Source organism: Pongo abelii, chromosome 7, assembly GCF_028885655.2.
Source record: "Pongo abelii isolate AG06213 chromosome 7, NHGRI_mPonAbe1-v2.0_pri, whole genome shotgun sequence".
In the NCBI taxonomy this organism is placed as follows: domain Eukaryota; kingdom Metazoa; phylum Chordata; class Mammalia; order Primates; family Hominidae; genus Pongo; species Pongo abelii.
Window position 1 is genome coordinate 129,493,439 of NC_071992.2, and position 19,955 is coordinate 129,513,393.

General features: G+C 32.6%; 1 protein-coding gene across 4 annotated transcripts in view; it reads right to left on the reverse strand.

Annotated features, from left to right (window-relative positions):
- The window catches only part of CSMD3 (CUB and Sushi multiple domains 3), a 1,211,731-nt gene that overhangs the window by 1,092,110 nt on the left and 99,666 nt on the right, over positions 1-19,955 (reverse strand). For all 4 annotated transcript variants that reach the window (XM_054518783.2, XM_063726791.1, XM_063726792.1 and 1 more), the window contains exon 2: positions 5,825-6,047. In XM_054518783.2, the coding sequence (XP_054374758.2) occupies positions 5,825-6,047 (223 nt within the window). The remainder of the gene's footprint in view (positions 1-5,824; positions 6,048-19,955) is intronic.

The following is a 19,955-nucleotide window of genomic DNA, read 5'->3' on the forward strand; positions in this document are numbered from 1 at the left end:
GTTTTCAACCCCGTATAAGTGAACTTTACCACCTGTAGACCCTCTTTAAGGAGCAGTTAAAGATAGCCACAAAGTTTATACACGCATCTGGATGTTATCTAGTTTAAGAAATTAAGAGATAGTCTTTTATCAACCAACATATTAAAATCAGCTTTCAATTTCTTTACGGCAGATGTTTTTTGTTTTTTTGTTTTCTTTTGTTTTGTTTTTAGAGACAGGGTCTGGCTCTGTCACCCAGGCTGGAGTGCAGTGGCGCAGTCTCTGCTCACTGCAACCTCAGCCTCCTGGGTTCAAGTGATCCTCCCACCTCAGCCTCCAGAGTAGCTGGGATTACAGGCACAGGCCACCACACCCAGCTACTTTTTCTGTATTTTTTGTAGAGATGGGGTTTCACCATGTTGCCCAGGCTGGTCTCAAACTCCCGAGCTCAAGCCATCGGCCTCCCAAAGTGTTTTCTTTTTTTAATGATTTTATTTTAATTTCAACTTTTATCTTGGATTCAGAGAGTATATGTGCAGGTCCATTACATAGGTATACTGCATGATGCCAAGCCCTAGGACGTGAATGATCCTATCACCCAGATGTAAGCATAGTACATGACAGTTTTTCAGCCTATGCTTCCCTCTCTCCCTCCCCACACTATTAGTCCCCAGTGTCTATTGTTGCCATCTTTATGTCCATGAGTACCCAATGTTTAGCTCCCACTTATAAGTGAGAACATGTGGTATTTACTTTATTATTATCTACCTTCGCCTTAAGATTTTGTGTTATGTTAACACTACACTTACATTTGATTTTATCTTTACCTATCCTTTTGTTTTTAACATTTCTAATCCATGGACATTTATATAACTCAGGAAAGTGAAGTTTATGTTGCAGTCATTACTACACCATGACTATGACCTTGTGATAATTACTTCCTGTTTTTAAATCACAACTTCGGAAATAATTTACTTAGAAATAATATTTATTTATTTACCTATCACAATATCCAAAAAATAAGCTTTGGATATTGTGATAGATTTTGTCAGTTGCCTGGCCCTCAGCCTTCTCCATGCTGTTTTCCACAACGGAGGTTGAAAACGAAAGCTGTTTTTCTAGAATACTGTTGACCAGGGGATGGTGATGTCAGGCTGTTCTGGCCAATGATATAAGAGAAGAATCCTTGTAAGGACTTTTAGGAAAGCTTTTGATTTACTGATGAACTGCATAATAACAAACTTCCTGTTATATAAGAAAAATAAATTTTTTGTTTAAGCTACAGTAAGTCAGGATTTCTGTTACAGCCAAACATCCAAAGTGATAGGCCATATCAAAGTAGCAATGAGGAGACCACAGTAACACGTCAGGAGTCACACTAAATAAAGGTTTTTGTAGTCAAGTCTTTTAAAAAATAACTATACTACTACGTTGGTTATTTAGAAATAATCATTCTCTTCCACTTTGAGAAAAGATTATCATTCCATAATATTTCATATGTATTAAGGTTGTACATGTTAAAAATTAGGAAAAGGAATTTAAAAATGAGTATTTATAAAACATCTGGCTTCTTGACTTTCTAACATTGAAAGAAATGAAATGAATCTTTAAATAAATGGACAATATATATCATATAAAAATTTTAAAATTCTTCACTTATTTGTGCAGAAAAAAACAGCTAAGATTTAACAGGCAACCAACAAGCTGAGAAATATTTTTGTCACAAAAAGGAAATATTTACATGTTTAAGAATAAATGAATTATGTAAATCATCAAGAAAAATACTGATACATAGACAAAAAATGAATTTACAGGAGAAAATAAGCGTGGTTATCAAACAAGAGAATATGTTAAATATCTATAAAAATCAGATATATGTAAATAATCAAATTAAGAATAAAAGATGTTAAGTCTGGGAAGACTGAGAGGTAATGAAGTATAGTTTTCTAGTTGTAATAATATTCATTGATATAAGATTCTGGAAAGCATATTAGTAATATAAAGAATATTATTTGCTTCTGACCTAGCCATCCTGTTTCTACCAAGAACCAATCTAAAATATAGAAAATATATATTCATAATGATGCTAATATGTGAATTAATTATAAAAGAAAAAACAAAAATAGAATGATAATTACATAAATTATATCCACAGGATTAAATATTTGCGTAAATTAATGCTTACATAAAACGATTAAATATACTTAACAAATTCAATAAATTGATGTTTACGAAGATTCTAATCACACATTAGACATGTATATTATAATGTAGAGAGATTATTAAGGACATACAATATCATATATGGAATGATCCTGGGTGAATATATCTGTGTCTGCCTCATTAAATAATAGGTGATTTTTTACTTGTTGGTATAAGTTTATTATTGGGAAAATATAATATTAATGTAAAATAAGGCTTAGAATAACCTTTATGCTTCCAGCAACGTTGCCTTAAATGCATCAGCACTTGTTCTAAGACAAAGTTATGATTAAGAAAGAAATTATCTAACGGTGCTTTGCCAATATCAATTCTCTTTTAATAAAAAATAACTTAAGGAAAAACAAGTAATATCATTAATAATTGGAGGCTTAGAGTACAGTTTTTAAAATATGAAATTCTGATTATGAATCCCAATGTGTTTATTTATACAAGCAAGAATGACAAGACCCACAAATCATTTTTTTTCCTACATTATTGCAAGACAAGTGTAGGAAGCCATTTTTAAAAAATCTATTGGAGCTCATGAAAAGTAAAAAAAATAAATATCAATTTCTGGAAGAAAGAGAACAGCAAACACACCATAAGGACATGCATTAAGTGAGAATATGATCCAATATGAGAGAAACAAAACCCAAGAAAACAGTGAGTCGAACAGCCAGACGCAAACATGAATCAAACTCTGCCAGCAGCAGTTTCAACTTCTAATCAAACAGCAGATTTTGTATATAAACACAGTCTGGAATGGGCTGTAGGTTACATACTAATTTTTTTCTTTCCAGTCTTGCTAACTAAAGTCAGCTATAACATTAGCTACAGTACTTCTTGAAGCACAAAAACCAATAGATGCGTTAAATGTTTACAGTGAGCAAAACATTAGACTCTAAAGACTTTATTATAACATAGACTACATGTTAGAATATAGTCTTGTCATTTTGCTTGTATAAATAGAGTACATGTCTGAATATAGTCTATAAAATAAATAGGAAAAATAAATTTGTAGCTTACCTTTCGGTTTATATTTGTATATATTATACCTGGTTGAAAATATACCTTTTATTATTATTTCTCTTACTAAATTTTATCCAATACTGCTAAGAAAAAATAGATTTTTATTTATATATCAATACATAAACTTTGGAGATATGTCTAACTACATAGAATTATACATATTGAAGAGCTTCAGATCTAAACTGAAACAAATCTGAATTGTAATGATAGTTCTGCCTTTTGCCACTTTCAACAATTTTACTCGGGCAATCAATTCAAGCCTCATTTTATCAGTTGTAAAATGATGATGATAATAGTAATTATTTTACATTGTTCGGATACAGGAGAAGTTAAATACCATAATGAACACAAAATACTTAGCACAGTGACAGGTGCAGAGGAATCATTCAATAAATGTTAAGGGTTAGAGTCATTGAGCTTTCATTATATTGTATACCCCATAAAATCTCTGCGAATTAAGTGCTATTATTCCCAATTTACAGATTAGGAAAGAAAGAATAAGAAAAATAAATTTATTTTCCTAACTTCGCAGTTTTTTAACTTCCCAGAGGCCACAGTTGTTTAGAAAAGCAGGGAAGAGGAAAAATAAAAATGTGTTTTCTCATTTTCAAGGCAATCTAGAGAGAATAGGTACATGTACAAGCATTACTATCAGGGAACTGATACTTTGAAACTAACAGGTAATATTAAAAGAAGTATTTTTATATATTTAGGAAAATTATATCCCACACATTGCCAGTGTAAAAAATTGTACTTCTACTTATAGGTATTATTTGGCATTAACAAAAGACACCAGCTTTTAATGACAGTGGCAATGATGATCAAACAGCAGTCAGACGTGAGTACCATAATGTATATTTATAAAATAGATGATTATTGTATGAGTTACAATGTAAAAGTTTATGTATGAGTTTACAATGTAAAAGGAAAAAGAAATCAGATTTACTCGGTAAACGAGTATAGAGGAAAAAAAGAAATAAAGAAAAATAGAATCTTAGCTGTAATCAACCTTGTAAACTTGTTTTTGCACAACAAAGTTTGTGAAATAACTTGGGCATTTTTAAGTGTCATCTGACTGGAAGCAGTTAGATGTGCTCAAATAGGATTTTGTAGCCATGCAGCAGGTTCATACACATTTTCTCATAATACCTGCAGAACAGTATAATGAGATGGCTAGAACCAGCCTTATTACCATCTCTCAGTTTGAACAGAGGTAGCGTGGATTGCTCAAAAAGCTGGTGAGCAACAAACCTAACATCCTAATGTAATAAATCTCATCTCCAGATCCACCATTTTCCCCACTACATTATGTTTTTCATTGCCAAAACTTGAGGAAAATAAACACTAATTTTTTTCTTTTTTCTTTTTTCTTTTTTTTTGAGACGGAGTCTTGCTCTGTCACCCAAGCTGGATGGAGTGCAGTGGCGCGATCTTGGCTCACTGCAAGCTCCGCCTCCTGGATTCACGCCATTCTCCTGCCTCAGCCTCCCAAGTAGCTGGGTCTACAGGCGCCCGCCACCACACCCGGCTAATTTTTTGTATTTTTAGTAGAGACGGGGTTTCACTGAAACACTAAATTTTTACTTAAAATTGAAAAAAATATAAATGCAAAAGAATATGGAAGACTGATGAAACTGTAAAAAGTTAGCACAGATAATCTGCTTCTTGTACATTAGGAAGGCAAGAACATGTTATCAACTATTAGAAAGTAACAGCATCAGAGAATCATAACTCAAACATAGCCAAGTATGTAAAGAGTCTTTAATTCCTACATGCTATCTTCTTAGAATATTTTAAATTACAAGTTTAAAAAAGCTTATGGCACTTAAAGAAAAGTATACAAACACTGGCATAAATCTAGGACTAAAAAAAGGTGCAATTCTTGGAATGTTGAATTTTTTAGTTGAATTATAGTTGATTTACAATTAAAATAAGTTTCTGGTTAAGACCTCAAAAATACTTCTAATTTTACATAACTTCTTTGCCAAGAGGAAATTCTGAAGAACCAGAAGAACTACCTTAAAAATAGTCAGGGTGCTAGCTAATTTTCACATCTGTTTAATCAATGAGCTTCAAAAAACACTTTTATTTGTAGAGGCAAAAATATAAATGTCCCCGTTTTTGACATGAAAGTATGTAGTTTTCAGGTATTTAGATTTTATAAACTACACACATTATCAAAAATTAATTTATTCTACTATCCACGAATGCTGACTTAAACTGTTTTTGCATAGTGTTGTATATTAAAATTGGACATATTATCACTGAAATATACCTATATAGTATGTTTTACTTTATCAAAAGTTATATCCATAATGAATGAAACCTTGAGATAATCATTTTTAAAAACAAAATACCTTTAGCCACTACAAAGAGATCACCACTCAATATACATTCACCTTTGTGAGACATAGTATTAATGTACTAGCAGTATGACATCAGAGACACCAAGCTAATTTGTTCATGGGATGATATATTTCCAAATAAATAATAATTAAATGGTGAATACAACTTTATTATAATTGCATCACAAATGTTAAGCATCTTTTGTAAAATAAACTACTTTTACCCAGAAAATATTTTCTCTCCAGTCTTCCATTCAAAACACACTAACCTTGTCCTAAAGTTTGTAGGATGAGGATGTCCATCATATAATGATAAGTAGTCGTATTCTTCTTCTAGAGCAAATGACTGAAAAACAATTTGTATTCTATTTCGTTCTTCTGCTATTATTACCCATGTACAGTTTGCACCATTTGGATATCCATATGGAAAACCAGGGCTTTCTATGGTGCCATTAAGTCCTTTTAAAGTTCCACCACATGTATAAATAAATCCTGCAACAAAAGACAAATAAACAGACATTAATATTATATAAATCAAGAACAATCCAGGAGATAATATTATTTTGAAAGTCTATTGCATTTCCAAGACCAAAGTTAACAATAATTTTATAAATGGCAGTTTAAGAGCTGGGCACTACATACAAATATATATGTAAAATATAAGAAACAAAATAATAGAAGATTTATCATTTATAATACATACTGAGGTAAATAATTATAAAGCAGTTGATGAAATAAAATTATCCACATACATCTGATTCATTATCCATTACAGGTTCCTATAGACAAACACAATCCTAGAACACGGTATCTTTCCTCAAAGAGTTTTAAATCTCATTGTGGACGCTCATAAAAAACATTGACATTTTAAAGATCTTTGTATGCATTTTTGGTCCCAAAGAATTAACTCCATTTTTTCTTGGCAACACATGCTAGCTTTTTTGACATATTCAGATCTCCACCCTGTAGCTCACATGCTTTAGGAAAATCTGTCTCACCCTGATTATAGAAGAGGAATTTTTTTAAGTCTACGAAATGGCTCTATCTTTCATTAAAATATTTAGTCCATGATGAACAGAATCCTAAATTAACCACATCAGAGTGAATCTGAAGGTCAGGACAAAAATACATTAAATAAATGGATCTTGGACAACTGACAGCACCCATCTTAAGAACTTCTGTATTTGTTCCATGGAAGGTCTAAGTTACTGAGAGCATGAGTCCTGGAGATACCTAGAAAATTTACTATATTTCTTCAGCAATTTGACTCTTCAAATATATATATATATAAGGTATATATATTAAATATATATCTCAAATATATATCAAATGTATATTAAATATATATCAAATACATATCAAATATATATTAAATATATATCAAATGTATATTAAATATTTATCAAATATATATCAAATGTATATTAAATATATATCAAATATATATATTAAATATATATATATTTTTTGAGACAGAATTTTGCTCTGTCACCTAGGCTGTAGTGCAGTGGCGAGATCTCAACTCACTGCAACCTCTGCCTCCTGGGTTCAAGCGATTCTCCAGCCTCAGCCTCCCGAGTAGCTGGAATTACAGATGTGCACCACCACGCCCAGCTAATTTTTGTATTTGTATTTGAGACGGGGTTTCACCATGTTGGCCAGGCTGCTCTCGAACTCCTGACTTCAGGTGATCCACCCGCCTCGGATTCCCGAACCGCTGAGATTACAGGCGTGAGCCACCATGCCTGGCCTCTTCAAATATGTAATGTTCTGTAGCATATTATGTAATGTAAAAACCTAAGATTAATACAACAGTAAGAGAAGATGGTCCCAGTCTTTATGTAGACTACATGCTAATAAAACTTGCATTTAGAGGCGGTTAAACAGGATCAGAAGTTCTCATGAGAACCTCTTCACCCAGATGTTATTATCTTTATCTGTGAGTCCTACAGGAAGCTGAAGTGCCAGAAAGCTGTAAATCAGAGATATCAAGCTAATTTGAGGGAGAGAACTCGATACTACCCAAAGCATCTATTTGGAACTGGCAAAGAAATGCAGGAAATCTGGGGCTCGTCTCTTTGGGAAGAAATGACTATATTTTATGTATGTATGGATACTTTTTAAAAGTAAGAGGACTGCTGAATAGAAGTCTTCAGAAGCCAGAGTTGTAGATTGTGGCAGATAGTGGCTGATTTGGGATGTTGTACATTTATTCCACATTCTTTTCACAATAGCACCTTGTTTTTGCCAGGGAAGCCACTTGTCTATTAAACAGTTATCAGCTATATACTTTTTTTTCTTTTCTTTTTTTTTTTTTTGACAGAATCTTGCTCTGTCGCCCAGGATATAGTGCAGTGGCGCGATCTCGGCTCACTGCAACCTCTGCCTCCTGGGTTCAAGTGATTCTCCTGCCTCAGCCTCCCGAGTAGCTGGGATTACAGGCATACGCCACCACGCCCGGCTAATTTTTGTACTTTTAGTAGAGATGGGGTTTCACCACATTGGCAAGGCTGGTTTTGAACTCCTGACCTAAAGTAAACCACCCGCCTCAGCCTCCCAAAATGCTGGGATTACAGGAGTGAGCCACTGGCCAGGCCAAAACAGCCACATACTTTGGAGCAGCTGACTCTGCTGACTCCAGTGATGAGAAATGTGGCTCAGGGTTTGGCTGACCAATATAATCCTATCCTCCGAGCAAAATTTACTACAGGGATCTTTTCCTATATCTCACCATATGGCAAAGTCTTAAGCCTGGGATATTCGGTATGTTTACGTGCTATAAAGCATAGTTCTTGTTATCATTTTGCCTCTTTGAAAATTGACCAAGAAGTTGGATCAGGTAGAAGAGGTTTAAAAAAAATCAATATTTGTGTATATTCAGATAATTTTGCTCATGCACCAAAAGCCAAATAGGGCATTTTATGATTTTCAAAAATAAATAAATAACTAAAAGGTCTCTTTTTAAATTGTTTCTTGCAGAGCAATTACTTTGAAGCCTTAGGTTAATTAGCTATCACCCATTTCTATTAGTTTTCTGCCTGAACAGCTTCCAATTTGAGCTTCATAACTAAAGGCAAGCATGAATCCCTTCAGCTACAATCTGATCTATGGGCTGTTTTATATACTCTCAAGCCCCATAACCGTGACAGTTTTAGAAAAAGGACATATGTCTTAAAATAACATGCTCAGTTGTGTCCACTCATTCTTCAAGGGCCTGCTGATTCATGCATTTCAAGTACTTTTATTTTTAGACAAATTAGGAATTACACCTATATTTAAACTTCCTTAACTGTATTCTTCTTTTTTTGTTTTTGTTTATCACGAAGTTAGATTAAACATAGCATTACTCTCTATAATAAAGTACATTTTTTTCCAAAAAGAAGGTTTAAATTTTTTACTTTAAAAATCTGAAAATCAGAAGTAAGCATTATAAAGCAAAATATCCTCCCTTATTCATTTATGCTTCACACGGTTGGTCATTTTTAACAGCGCAGTGTTTTTCTTACTAGGTCTTTCCTAGGCACAAGCAGATATCCATTCTATATTATTTTTCAAGTGGTGTCAGTCATATTATGCATATTTTTCTGAATTGTTATATCTATTTAAAAAAATCACTGGCATTCTTCTGGGTACAGATGTAGACTTCTACTACATTCTTCTCTGAAAGACTTTATAGCTACGCAACATATAGTATGCCTGTAATATAATTTATTTTACCAGTCTCCTAATGATAACTTCATTTTTATGGTTACAAAGGTCTAATGAGCAACTCTGTAAAAACAACTTTGTATACATATCCTTGTACAAAGTATATTTCTTTTGTGCACAAAAGGCATATATCCTTATGCACTTGCTTGATACCTCCTAAGATGGAATCTTAGAAATGGGGTTGCTGAAAATTTATATAGATACAGTGAAACCATACTTAATAAATATGAAAATTTATGTTTCTGTCACCATTGTATGAAGTGTTTTTCACCCTCAACCCTAATTCTGGCAACATTAGATATTTCTGAAAGGTAAATTTTGTTTTTCATTTTTGCTTTTTAAGAAATTTTATCATGTTTATTTGAAATTTCAACTTGATGCTGTGGAATACATACAGAGTAAAGTGCTTACCATAGTGAAATAGATTACTGTAGCTATCATCTCACATAGTTACTTTTTTTGTGTGATAAGAGCAGCTAAAATATACTTATTTAACAAAAATCCTTACTGAAATACAATTTCATTAACTTTAGTCCTAATGTTTTACATCAGGCCTCTAAACTTGTTCATCCTACATATCTGCTATATGATCTACAGCTTCCCACTTTCTCTTCCCCTTACTCCTGCTCACCCATGGAAATCACTGTTTCATTGCCTATCCATGTGTACTTAAGCTTTTAAAAAAATATATTCCACATATAAGTGATATCTTCCAATATTTTTATTTTTGTGCCTGGCTTATTTCACTTAGCATAATGTCCTCTAAGTCCATCCAGGTTGTAGCACATGGTGGGATTTCCTTTTTTAAGGCTGAATAAGATTTGTGTGTGTGTGTGTGTATGTGTGTGCGTATAAAATATATTCCATTGTGTATATATAAAAAGGGATCTATATTCCCTTTTTAAGGCTGAACAAGATTCCATTTTGTGTGTGAGTATGTATATATACACATTTCATTTTCTTTATCAATTTATCTCTCACTGTGTATCTAGGTTGTTTCCACATTTTGACTATTGTGAATAAAGCTGCAAAAAACATGGGAGTGCAGATATTTTTACATGGTGGTTATTGTATCTCATTTTGGTATACACCTGGAAGAGGAGTTGCTGGGTCATATAGTGGTTCTATTAATATAATATTTTTAATTTATTTAGGAACCTCCATACAGTTTTTTCATAATGGCTGTACTAATCTACATTCCCGCCAATAGTGTACTAGGGTTTCCTTTTCTCCACATCCCTGACAACATTTGTTATCTCATCTTTTTGATAATAATCATACTTACAGGAGTAAGGCAATATCTTATAATGGTTTAAATTTGCATTTCTTTAAAGATTAATAATGTTGAGCATCTTTTCATATACCTTTTTGCCATTTTTATATCTTCTTTGGAGAAATGTCTGTTCAGGTCTTTTGCCCATTTTTAAAATCAGGTTATTGTTTTTTCTGTTATTGAGTTATAAGAATTCTTTATAATTCTGGATATATAAACCCCTTAACAAAAACGTGGTTTGAAAATATTTTTCATAGCCCATAAGTTGCCTATTATTTTGTTGATTGTTTCCTTTATTGTTCCTAAAGTTTTTAGTTTAATGTTGTTCTGTTTATTTACTTTTGTTTTTGTAGCTTGAGCTTTTTGGAGTGGGTATCAAAATTAACTGCCAAAGCCAATATCAAGAAGCTAAAAGGCAAATTTTGCAAAGCAAAAAAAGTTATTATACTACTATACTATTTATTTTCTTTTGCATTTCTCTGATAACTATTAAGTACTTACTCTTGTAATTGCTATTGTAATTTTGCTGATTACTATTGAGATTACTATTGTGATTCACTTGGAATCTATATTTGCCTTTGTAAATACATTTCTAAATGAAACAACTTTGGTTATTTTTGCTCATTGTTCTCATAAATTCACAATTCCTTATTGTTCTTTATAGTACATGTGGAACATCACCTCCTTTTTTTCTTGTCTCCTCTGATGATTGTTTTCCTATATTCATTCATCTATTCATCACATATTTCATGCTTAAGGGTAAAATGATACAAAGAACATTGTCCCAGCTTGTCTTCTGGGAGCTGACAATCTAAAACATGAGATAGCAGGACATTTAGGCCATTGCTACGAAATACAGAAAGTATTATGATTTGGGTGTGCACACTTTGCTATTAGAACACATAGAAGTAAAACTAAATCTAGATAAGTCAGTATGATGTATATGGAAAACTCCCCTCAAAACTGGCATTGCAACTTTTTCATAGATTCGTGTTTTACAATTTCTAAATGCCTTATATTATGTTTTTCATACCTTATCTTTTAATGTGCACTTAAAATTAACAGTGTATTTACACTTGAAAGGTAACTAAATTTTATATGACTTGGGTCTCACTGTCATCATACCTAGGAAGTAACTAACTTGCTTTTGATTTTACAAGCTCACAGAAGGAAAGGACTTGCCTTGTGTCAGATGAGACTTTGGACTATGGACTTTTGAGTTAATGCTGAAATGACTTAGACTTTGGGAGACTGTTGGGAAGGCATGACTGGTTTTGAAATATGAGGACATGATATTTGGGAGGGGCCAGGGGCAGAATAATATGATTTGGCTGTGTCCCCACCCAAATCTCATCTTGAATTCCCACATGTTGTGGGAGGTACCCAGTGAGAGGTAATTGAATCATGGGGGCAGGTCTTTCCTATGCTGTTCTCATGATAGTGAATACGTCTCAGAAGAACTAATGGTATTATAAGAGGCAGTTTCTCTGCATAAACTCTTTTCTCTTTACCTGCCGCCATCCATGTAAGATGTGACTTTTTCTCCTCCTTGCCTTCCACCATGATTGTGAGGCCTCCCCAGTCATGTGAAACTATAAGTTCATTAAACCTCTTTCTTTTGTAAATTGCTGAGTCTCAGGTATGTCTTTATCAGCAGGAAGAAAACAGATTAATACAGTCTTACACTCAAGTTTCTCAGTCTATTCCTCATCCCGTAATTCCCCATTGATGGAAAGGGTTGTATGGTAGAAAACAGTTCTATATGCAGTCATTGCAGAAAAAGTATTGGAATGCAGTGCCACAAGAGTTTGTTTAGGCAAATTCACCTGCTGTCTCCTAAAAGGGTCTCTCAGTCACAGAAAGTTTCCTAAGTGAATGTGTCACAATTCCAAGTGTAGATCTTAACCTCAGATTATGAGAAAATGGAATAAGTGACAGAGAGTGAGGTGTCTGTCCATCAGGGTAGACTTACAATAAATAAACTCACAGAGTGTGAGATGAAAAACTACAGTGCCAATATTTCTTCCTAACATATTTCTCTATATAGCAAATCCAAATAAGAAGACATCTTAAATTATAAGATATTTATAATTAATTTAGAAAAAAGAAGTAACACTTATTTTAAATAAGAGAGATTATGTGTATATTTCAAATGTTTCATAACACCTAACTTGGCTAGTTTTTCATGGTTATCTCCAGAATGCAGTGGTATTTACCTTATGGGATATAATTACAATGAGTAATGCTAATGTTCACATCTTAGACTCCACATTTTACGGTTCAATAAGTGAAAAAGCCCCCTTGTTTCTGACAGTCTTTCTTTGAACATGTTGATAGAGTTCAGTTGATTATAAATCCTGCTAGCCCAGATGCCATCTTGTCTTTTTAAAGTGACCATGTTGTTATATTAATTATATTAAGATCCCATTATTTCTAGTTTTTTTTCCTGATGGTCCTCACTATAACATCTACAATAATAATAACATTTTTTTTAATCAGGGTAACTGATTTGTCTACAAATTAAACAACAAGAAGCAACAGCAAAAGCTGCCTCCAGAATATTCATTTATTCTGAGATTTCTATTGTCAAGAAACGTATATTATTTTATTAAATCTCTACAATAAGCTTGTGAGGTACATATTAGTACGCTCTACATTTTAAAGATGAAGAAATGTGTAAGTGTTTTATCTATAAAACTTATTAGTGTATGTCTCATTTGGATCTCTGAATCATTAACTAACACAAATTATCTGCTACTATTAAGTAAACTTTATTTCAGACATTTATGCCACTGTGTCCTTCTGATTTTGTTAAGTTTCTTATTTTCACACAAAATTAATTCTATACAGTTCAGACAGTTAATTTTATAAAGTTTATAACCCATTCCAAATTCATGAGAATGACATTTTAAGCTTAAACTTTTTGATATTTGAGTCAATTCAGTCTTATATATTATAGGAAAAATCTAGGAATCACTCAATAAAAAGATGGCATTAATGGTAGAAATACAAATTAACTCAGAAAGTAAAAATTATTTCCTTAGGTTGCACCTCAGTTTGAAAGTTTGAGAAAGAATATAATGAATTATGTCGAACATAATTGGATAGCTTTAAGAAGTCTAAGTCCCAGCTGGATTTCCCACTGCCACCCAAGAGCTTACATAAAATACTACTGACTTATAAAAACTAAAGTATTTCAAATTAGAGAGTAGTATTTTTCTGTGATTTTTTTTATTTTTAATTGGGCAGCTGACATCCTGCTGTTATGAGGACTACATTAATTACACTTTCTCATTTTATGAGAATATATGCGGAATAGGAAAATTAGTGATAACATATTACTTTTTGAATAAAATGACTTGTATTTGGTGGTACTTCTGGAATGGCAGAGGAGAGGCCTCCATATAGAGTCCCATGCATTAAAAGCAACAAATATACTGGCAAAAATGGTCAAAATCATTTTTTCCAGAGCTATGGGATTTATCCCAAATCTGGAATTAATATAAGGGGTGTTTTTTCAAGAAAAACTCCTGAACCTTACTAATAATGGCATGGAATATAGCACTGTAACTCAACTGCTCCCATTCCCCTCTTCCCAGTAGGAACCTTCAAAATCAGCAGCCTCCCATCCCTGGTAGCTGTGCGAAACAGCCTCTCAGCAACCAGGGGGAATAGACCAGATTTGGTGCTCCTCAACGCATTCCTTTCCCCTTGCCCAGAAGACTGTCGCTATTTAACCTATCTTGCATTCCCCTGGAAAACTCAATTTGCACATGTTGCTGTTATTTGGCCTGACATGGAGATTTCTCCATGGTTAGAGCCCTATCCCCAGCTCATTTGTTAAAAAAAAAAAGTTGAAACTATTGTTTAACATTGCAACTGCCTGAAGCTGCTGTGTAAATTGGAACAAGAGCCTGACCAAAACATAAAAGGAAGGTCTGGGGACAGATGTGCTCACATGGAGCTTTGAAAAGCTCTACCATATTCACAAGGTTATGTGCATGTGCAGGCCTGTGTGAATGCTAAGCTGAGAGAGAACCAGTCTCTCACTTACGGATGACCTGAGATCCTGCCTAAAAAAGAAGTGAAAGCTAAGACAAACTTGTAAATTGTTATAATGCTGAAGTTGTGCCCAAACACACTCACAGACACACACAGAGACACACACACACACACACAAACACACCAGAGAGAAAAGCTTTTGGGATAAGATGAAAGATGTATTGATTTGCTTATGACATTTGAGGAAATGTCTGACCTATAATTTGCTAACTGAGCAGAGGCTAGGTTAGCCATGCACTAGAAAGAATACAGACTTTACAGAATTAACCTGGGAAAGTCACTAAGTGAACAAATATTAAAACGATGAAAAACAGGTACAGGTAACAAAACCTGGAAGGGTGAGAATATGATTTCCACTGATGGTACATTCTAGTATTTAAAATACCATGTTTTCTTTCTTTCTTTCTTTCTTTTTTTTTTTTGATACAGGGTCTCACTGTCACCTAGGCTGGAGTACAGTGGCGTGATAATGACTCACGGCAGCCTCAACCTTCCCAGGCTCAAGCCATCCTCCCATTTCAGCCTCCCAAGTACCAGGGACTACAGGCGTGCTCCACCATGCACAGCTAATTTTTGTATTTTTTTGTAGAGATGGAATTTCATCATGTTGCCCAGGCTAGGCTCAAATTCCTGGACTCAACTGATCCATCCACCTCAGCCTCCCAAAGTGCTGGGATTACAGCGGCGAGCTACCACTTCCTGCACTAAAATACCATGTTTTCAACAAAAATTATGACACATTTTAAGAAACTGGAAAGTATGGCTCATTTTAAAATCAGTGGTTAGAAACTATTTTCGAAGTTCAGAAATTGTACATATATGACAAAGATTTTAAGTTAGCTACGACAAGGATGTGTAAAGAATGAAAACAAATAAATAAATAAGGAATTAATTGAAAATGTACAAATAATGTCTCACCAAATAAATAATACTATTAATGAGAAATTAGCTTAAAATAACCAGATGGAAATTCTGCCGTTGAAAAGTTAAATAATTGAAAAATGAAAAATTCACTAAAGGAATTAAGCAAGAAATTTGAAGTTCACGAAGAAGAATCAGTAAACTTGAAGATAATTCAATGATATTATCCTCTCTAGGGAACATAAACAGAAAATAATGAACATGAATAAGGAAAGCCTCAGAGACTTTTGGGACAACATTATACATACCAAGATCTGCATAACTGAAGTCCCAGAAGAAGATGCAAGAGGTGAGGACAGCAAGGATATTTGGGGGAAAAAAACAGAGGTCAAATACTTTCAAATATGATTTCAAAATATTAATCTACACATCCAGGAAGAATAACATATAGAGATCCACACCCAGACACATCACAGTGAAACTGTTGAAAGACAAAGTGAGAATCCTGAAAGCAGCAAAGAGGAAAAATAAATCAAGCATATAAAAGATTAACAACGATTAAGGCCAAAAGTTGTAGAATTACATGTTTAAAGGAATGAAAACAAGAGAACGTTAACAAGAAAATCTATAACCAAAAACGCTCTCAAAAATGAAGGAGAGATAATGACATTTGAAAAAAATAAAAACTGCTAAAATGCATCACTATCTGACCTGTCTTACAAGAAAAATTAAAATGAGTCCTTCGGGCTGAAATGGAAAAGCATGATGCAGCAATTCAAATCTACATAAATAAAGAGTACCAGTAAAGCAGCTACCTAGGTGAACATGAAGACAACCAAAAATGTACATTTTAACTGTTTTATTTTCCTATATAATTTTTAAACTGCAAAAACAGTAATTATAAGACATTTCTGAATAGTTTATAATGTATAGATATAACATTTGATAATAAAATGCTATTATAAAAATGAGGAAGGAATGAAAGCACATTGCTGCAAATATTCTGTCTGTTTTGGAAATTGAGTTAGTATTAATCTGAACTAGAATGTTGAAGTAAGAAGCTAATTGTAATCCACAGCATTACAAATAAGAAAATATCTCAAAAAATATATTAAAAGAAACAACAGAGGAATTAAAATTGTACACTAGAAAGTATTTAACAAAAAAAATGAGGCAGTAATGAAAGGAAAGAACAAACATATAAGGCGTACAGCAAACAAATAGCAAAATGACAAGAATAAGTTCTGCCTTGTCAGTAATAACATTAAATATAAATGGAATAAACACTCCAATTAAATGACAGGTATTCCTAGATGGATGAAAATTATTATTCAAGAGACATATTTTAGGTACAAAGACACAAAACAAATGAAAATAAAATAAAAGGAAGGCAAAATATATAATATGGAAGCAGTTATGAAAATTGAGCTGGAGTGGCTAACCTCATATCATAACAGACAACATAAAAATTGTTACAGAGGTAAATGAATACTTTTATAGTCATATAGTAGTCCATATTAATAAAAAAATGAAAATATTTGTACCTAACAAGAGATCCTCAAAATACATGGAAAAAATGGCAGAATTGAAGGGATAAGTATATACTTCAAAAATAATAGTTGGAGCCTTTAATTCTCTGCTTTCAGTAATGGATATAACAACAAAGCAGCATATCAGCAAAGATATAAAATACTCGAGCAAGACCAGAAGCCAACTAAGCCTCACTAACATCTATAGAACACTGCGCCCAACAAAGGAGATATAAATGAAATAGAAAATACAAAGACAACAGAAAGAAGTTATCAAAACCAAATGTTGATTCTTTGAAAAGATCAGCAAATTGACAAAACTTTATCTAGACTAACCAAGAACAAAAAGAGAGAAGACAGGTTACTAAAATCAAGAATAATAGAGAGCACATAACTACCAGCCTTACAGAAATAAGGGTTATAAGGAATTCTATGAATTAAAAAGTTAGATTATTCAAATGAACAAATTCCTAGAATGACCCAAATCATAAACTGAAGAATTATAAAATATGAATAGAACTACAATTAAGAGATTGAATGTGTGACTTAAAAAAAAAATTATAAAAAGAAAATCCTAGGCCCAAAAAGCTTCATTGGTGAGTTTTACTAAACACATAAAAAATTAATACCAACTTTTCACAAACTCTTCCACAAAATAAAAGAGGAAGAAACACTTCCCAACTAATTTTAAAGACCATCTTGCTCTGATACCAAAAAACAAAGACAATGCGAGAAAAAAATTCCAAAGACCAATATTCCTTATGAATATTGATAAAAATATCCTTGATGAAATACTAGAAAACTGAATTCAGCAAAATAAAAAAAATCACACATAATAACCAAATGAGATTTACCCAGGAATGCAAAGCTAAACCTAATATTCTGAAATCAATTAATGTAACAACATATAAATGGAATAAAGGACAAAATCCACCTAGTATCCCAATAGAAAAAGAATATATATTTTACAAAATTCAACATGCTTTTTATAGTAAAACCACTCAATAAACTAAAAATAGAATGGAACATCTTCAACCTGATAAAGAACAGCTATGTTAAACGGACGACCACCATCAAATTTAATGGTGAAAGACAAGGCTTTTCCTCTAAGCTCAGGAACAGAACGAGGATATTCATTCTTGCCACTTGTATTTAACCTTATGCTTGAGGTTCTAGCCAGAGAAATTAGATAAGAAAAAAATAAATAAAATGCAACCATATAGCAAAGAAAGAAATACAAATATTTGCTGATGGCAGGATCTTATATAGACATACCTCAGAGATATTGTGGGTTCAATTCCAAACCACAGTAAAAAAGTAAATATTGCAATAAAGTGAGTCATGAACGTTTTGGTTTCCCAGTGCATATAAAAATTAAATTTACACTATACTATAATCTATTAAGTGTGCAATAGCATTTAGTCTAAAAAATGTGCATGCCTCAATTAAAAAAATACTTTACTGCTATAAAAGTGCTAATGTAAGCACATACTGTTGGGAAAATGGTGCCTATTGAATTTGTCCATACAGCATTACCACAAAACTTCAATTGGTTAAAAAAAAAAAAGTATCTTCAAAGCACAATAAAGCAAAACATAATAAAATGAGGTATCCCTGTATATAGAAAACCCTAAAAACACACTAAAAACTATTAGAATGAAAAACAAATTCAGCAAGGTTGCAAGCTAAATATCAGTGAACAAAAAATCACTGTATTTTTATATTTTAGCAATGCACAATCCAACAAATAAAATTAGAGAATAAATTCATTCACAATAGTGCAAAGAAGAATATTTGCGCATATATTTAACAAGAGAGAAGCAAGACTTTTATACTAAATACTACAAAAATTGTTGAAAGACATGAAAGAACATGTAGATAAATGATAGATATCCTTTTTTTCATCAATTAGAAGGCAACATTTTCGAGAGGCAAATACACTCCAAACTGACCCACTTATTCAAGCAGTACCTTGCAAAATCTAATGTGGCTATTTTTAATTGCTAAAATTGACAAGTTGATGCCAAAAATTTATATTAACATATATGATGCAAGGGAACCAAAACAGCCAAAACAATTTGGAAAAAAAATTAGATGATACCTACTTCCTAACTTAAAATGTATTTCAAAGCTACAGTAATTACATAGCATGGTACTGGCGGCATAAAGATGGACATAAGCTTAATTGAATAAAATTGAGTCCATAAATATAGTTTTACATATACAGACATTTGATTTGAGTGTGGGGGAGTCAAGAGGGGAATCCAGCAAATTTATTGTCTTTTTTCTTTTTAAAAATCTTATTTTGAGATAAGCATAAATTCACATTCAAGTATTTAAAAAAACATTTTTGTCCATTTTCTAATTGGATCATTAAATTTTTTAACTGCTAAATTTGAAAGGTTTTATATATTCTAGATGCAGGTACTCTTCTCCAGTTTGTGATTTCCAAATATTATCTGGTACTCAATAGCTGGTCTTTTCATATTCTTCATAGGGTGTATGACATAGCAAAAGTTTTTAATATTGATGAATTTCATGTCATCACTTTGTCCTGTTATGGATCCTGCTTTGCTATAAAGACTAACTATTGTTCACCTATTCTTAGATTTTAAAGACTTTTTGTATCTGTTTTTCTAAAAGTGTAATAGTTTTAGGTTTCACATTTAAGTTGTGATCTGTTTATTTAATTTTTGGTTATGTATAAGACTTAGGTCAACATTAATTTTGCTTTCCTGTGCATGTCCAAATGATCCAGCACTATTTAGTAAAAAATCTACATTTCCTTAAATGAAATGCTTTTATACCTTTCTCAAAATTAGTGTGGCATACTTGAGTCTATCTTTGAGGTTCTCTATTGTGTTCCAATGATCTATGTGTCTACCTCTTTGCTAATGCCAAAGTCTTGATTATTGTAGCTACATAATAAGCTCTGAAATCAACTATACTAAATCTTCCCACAGTATT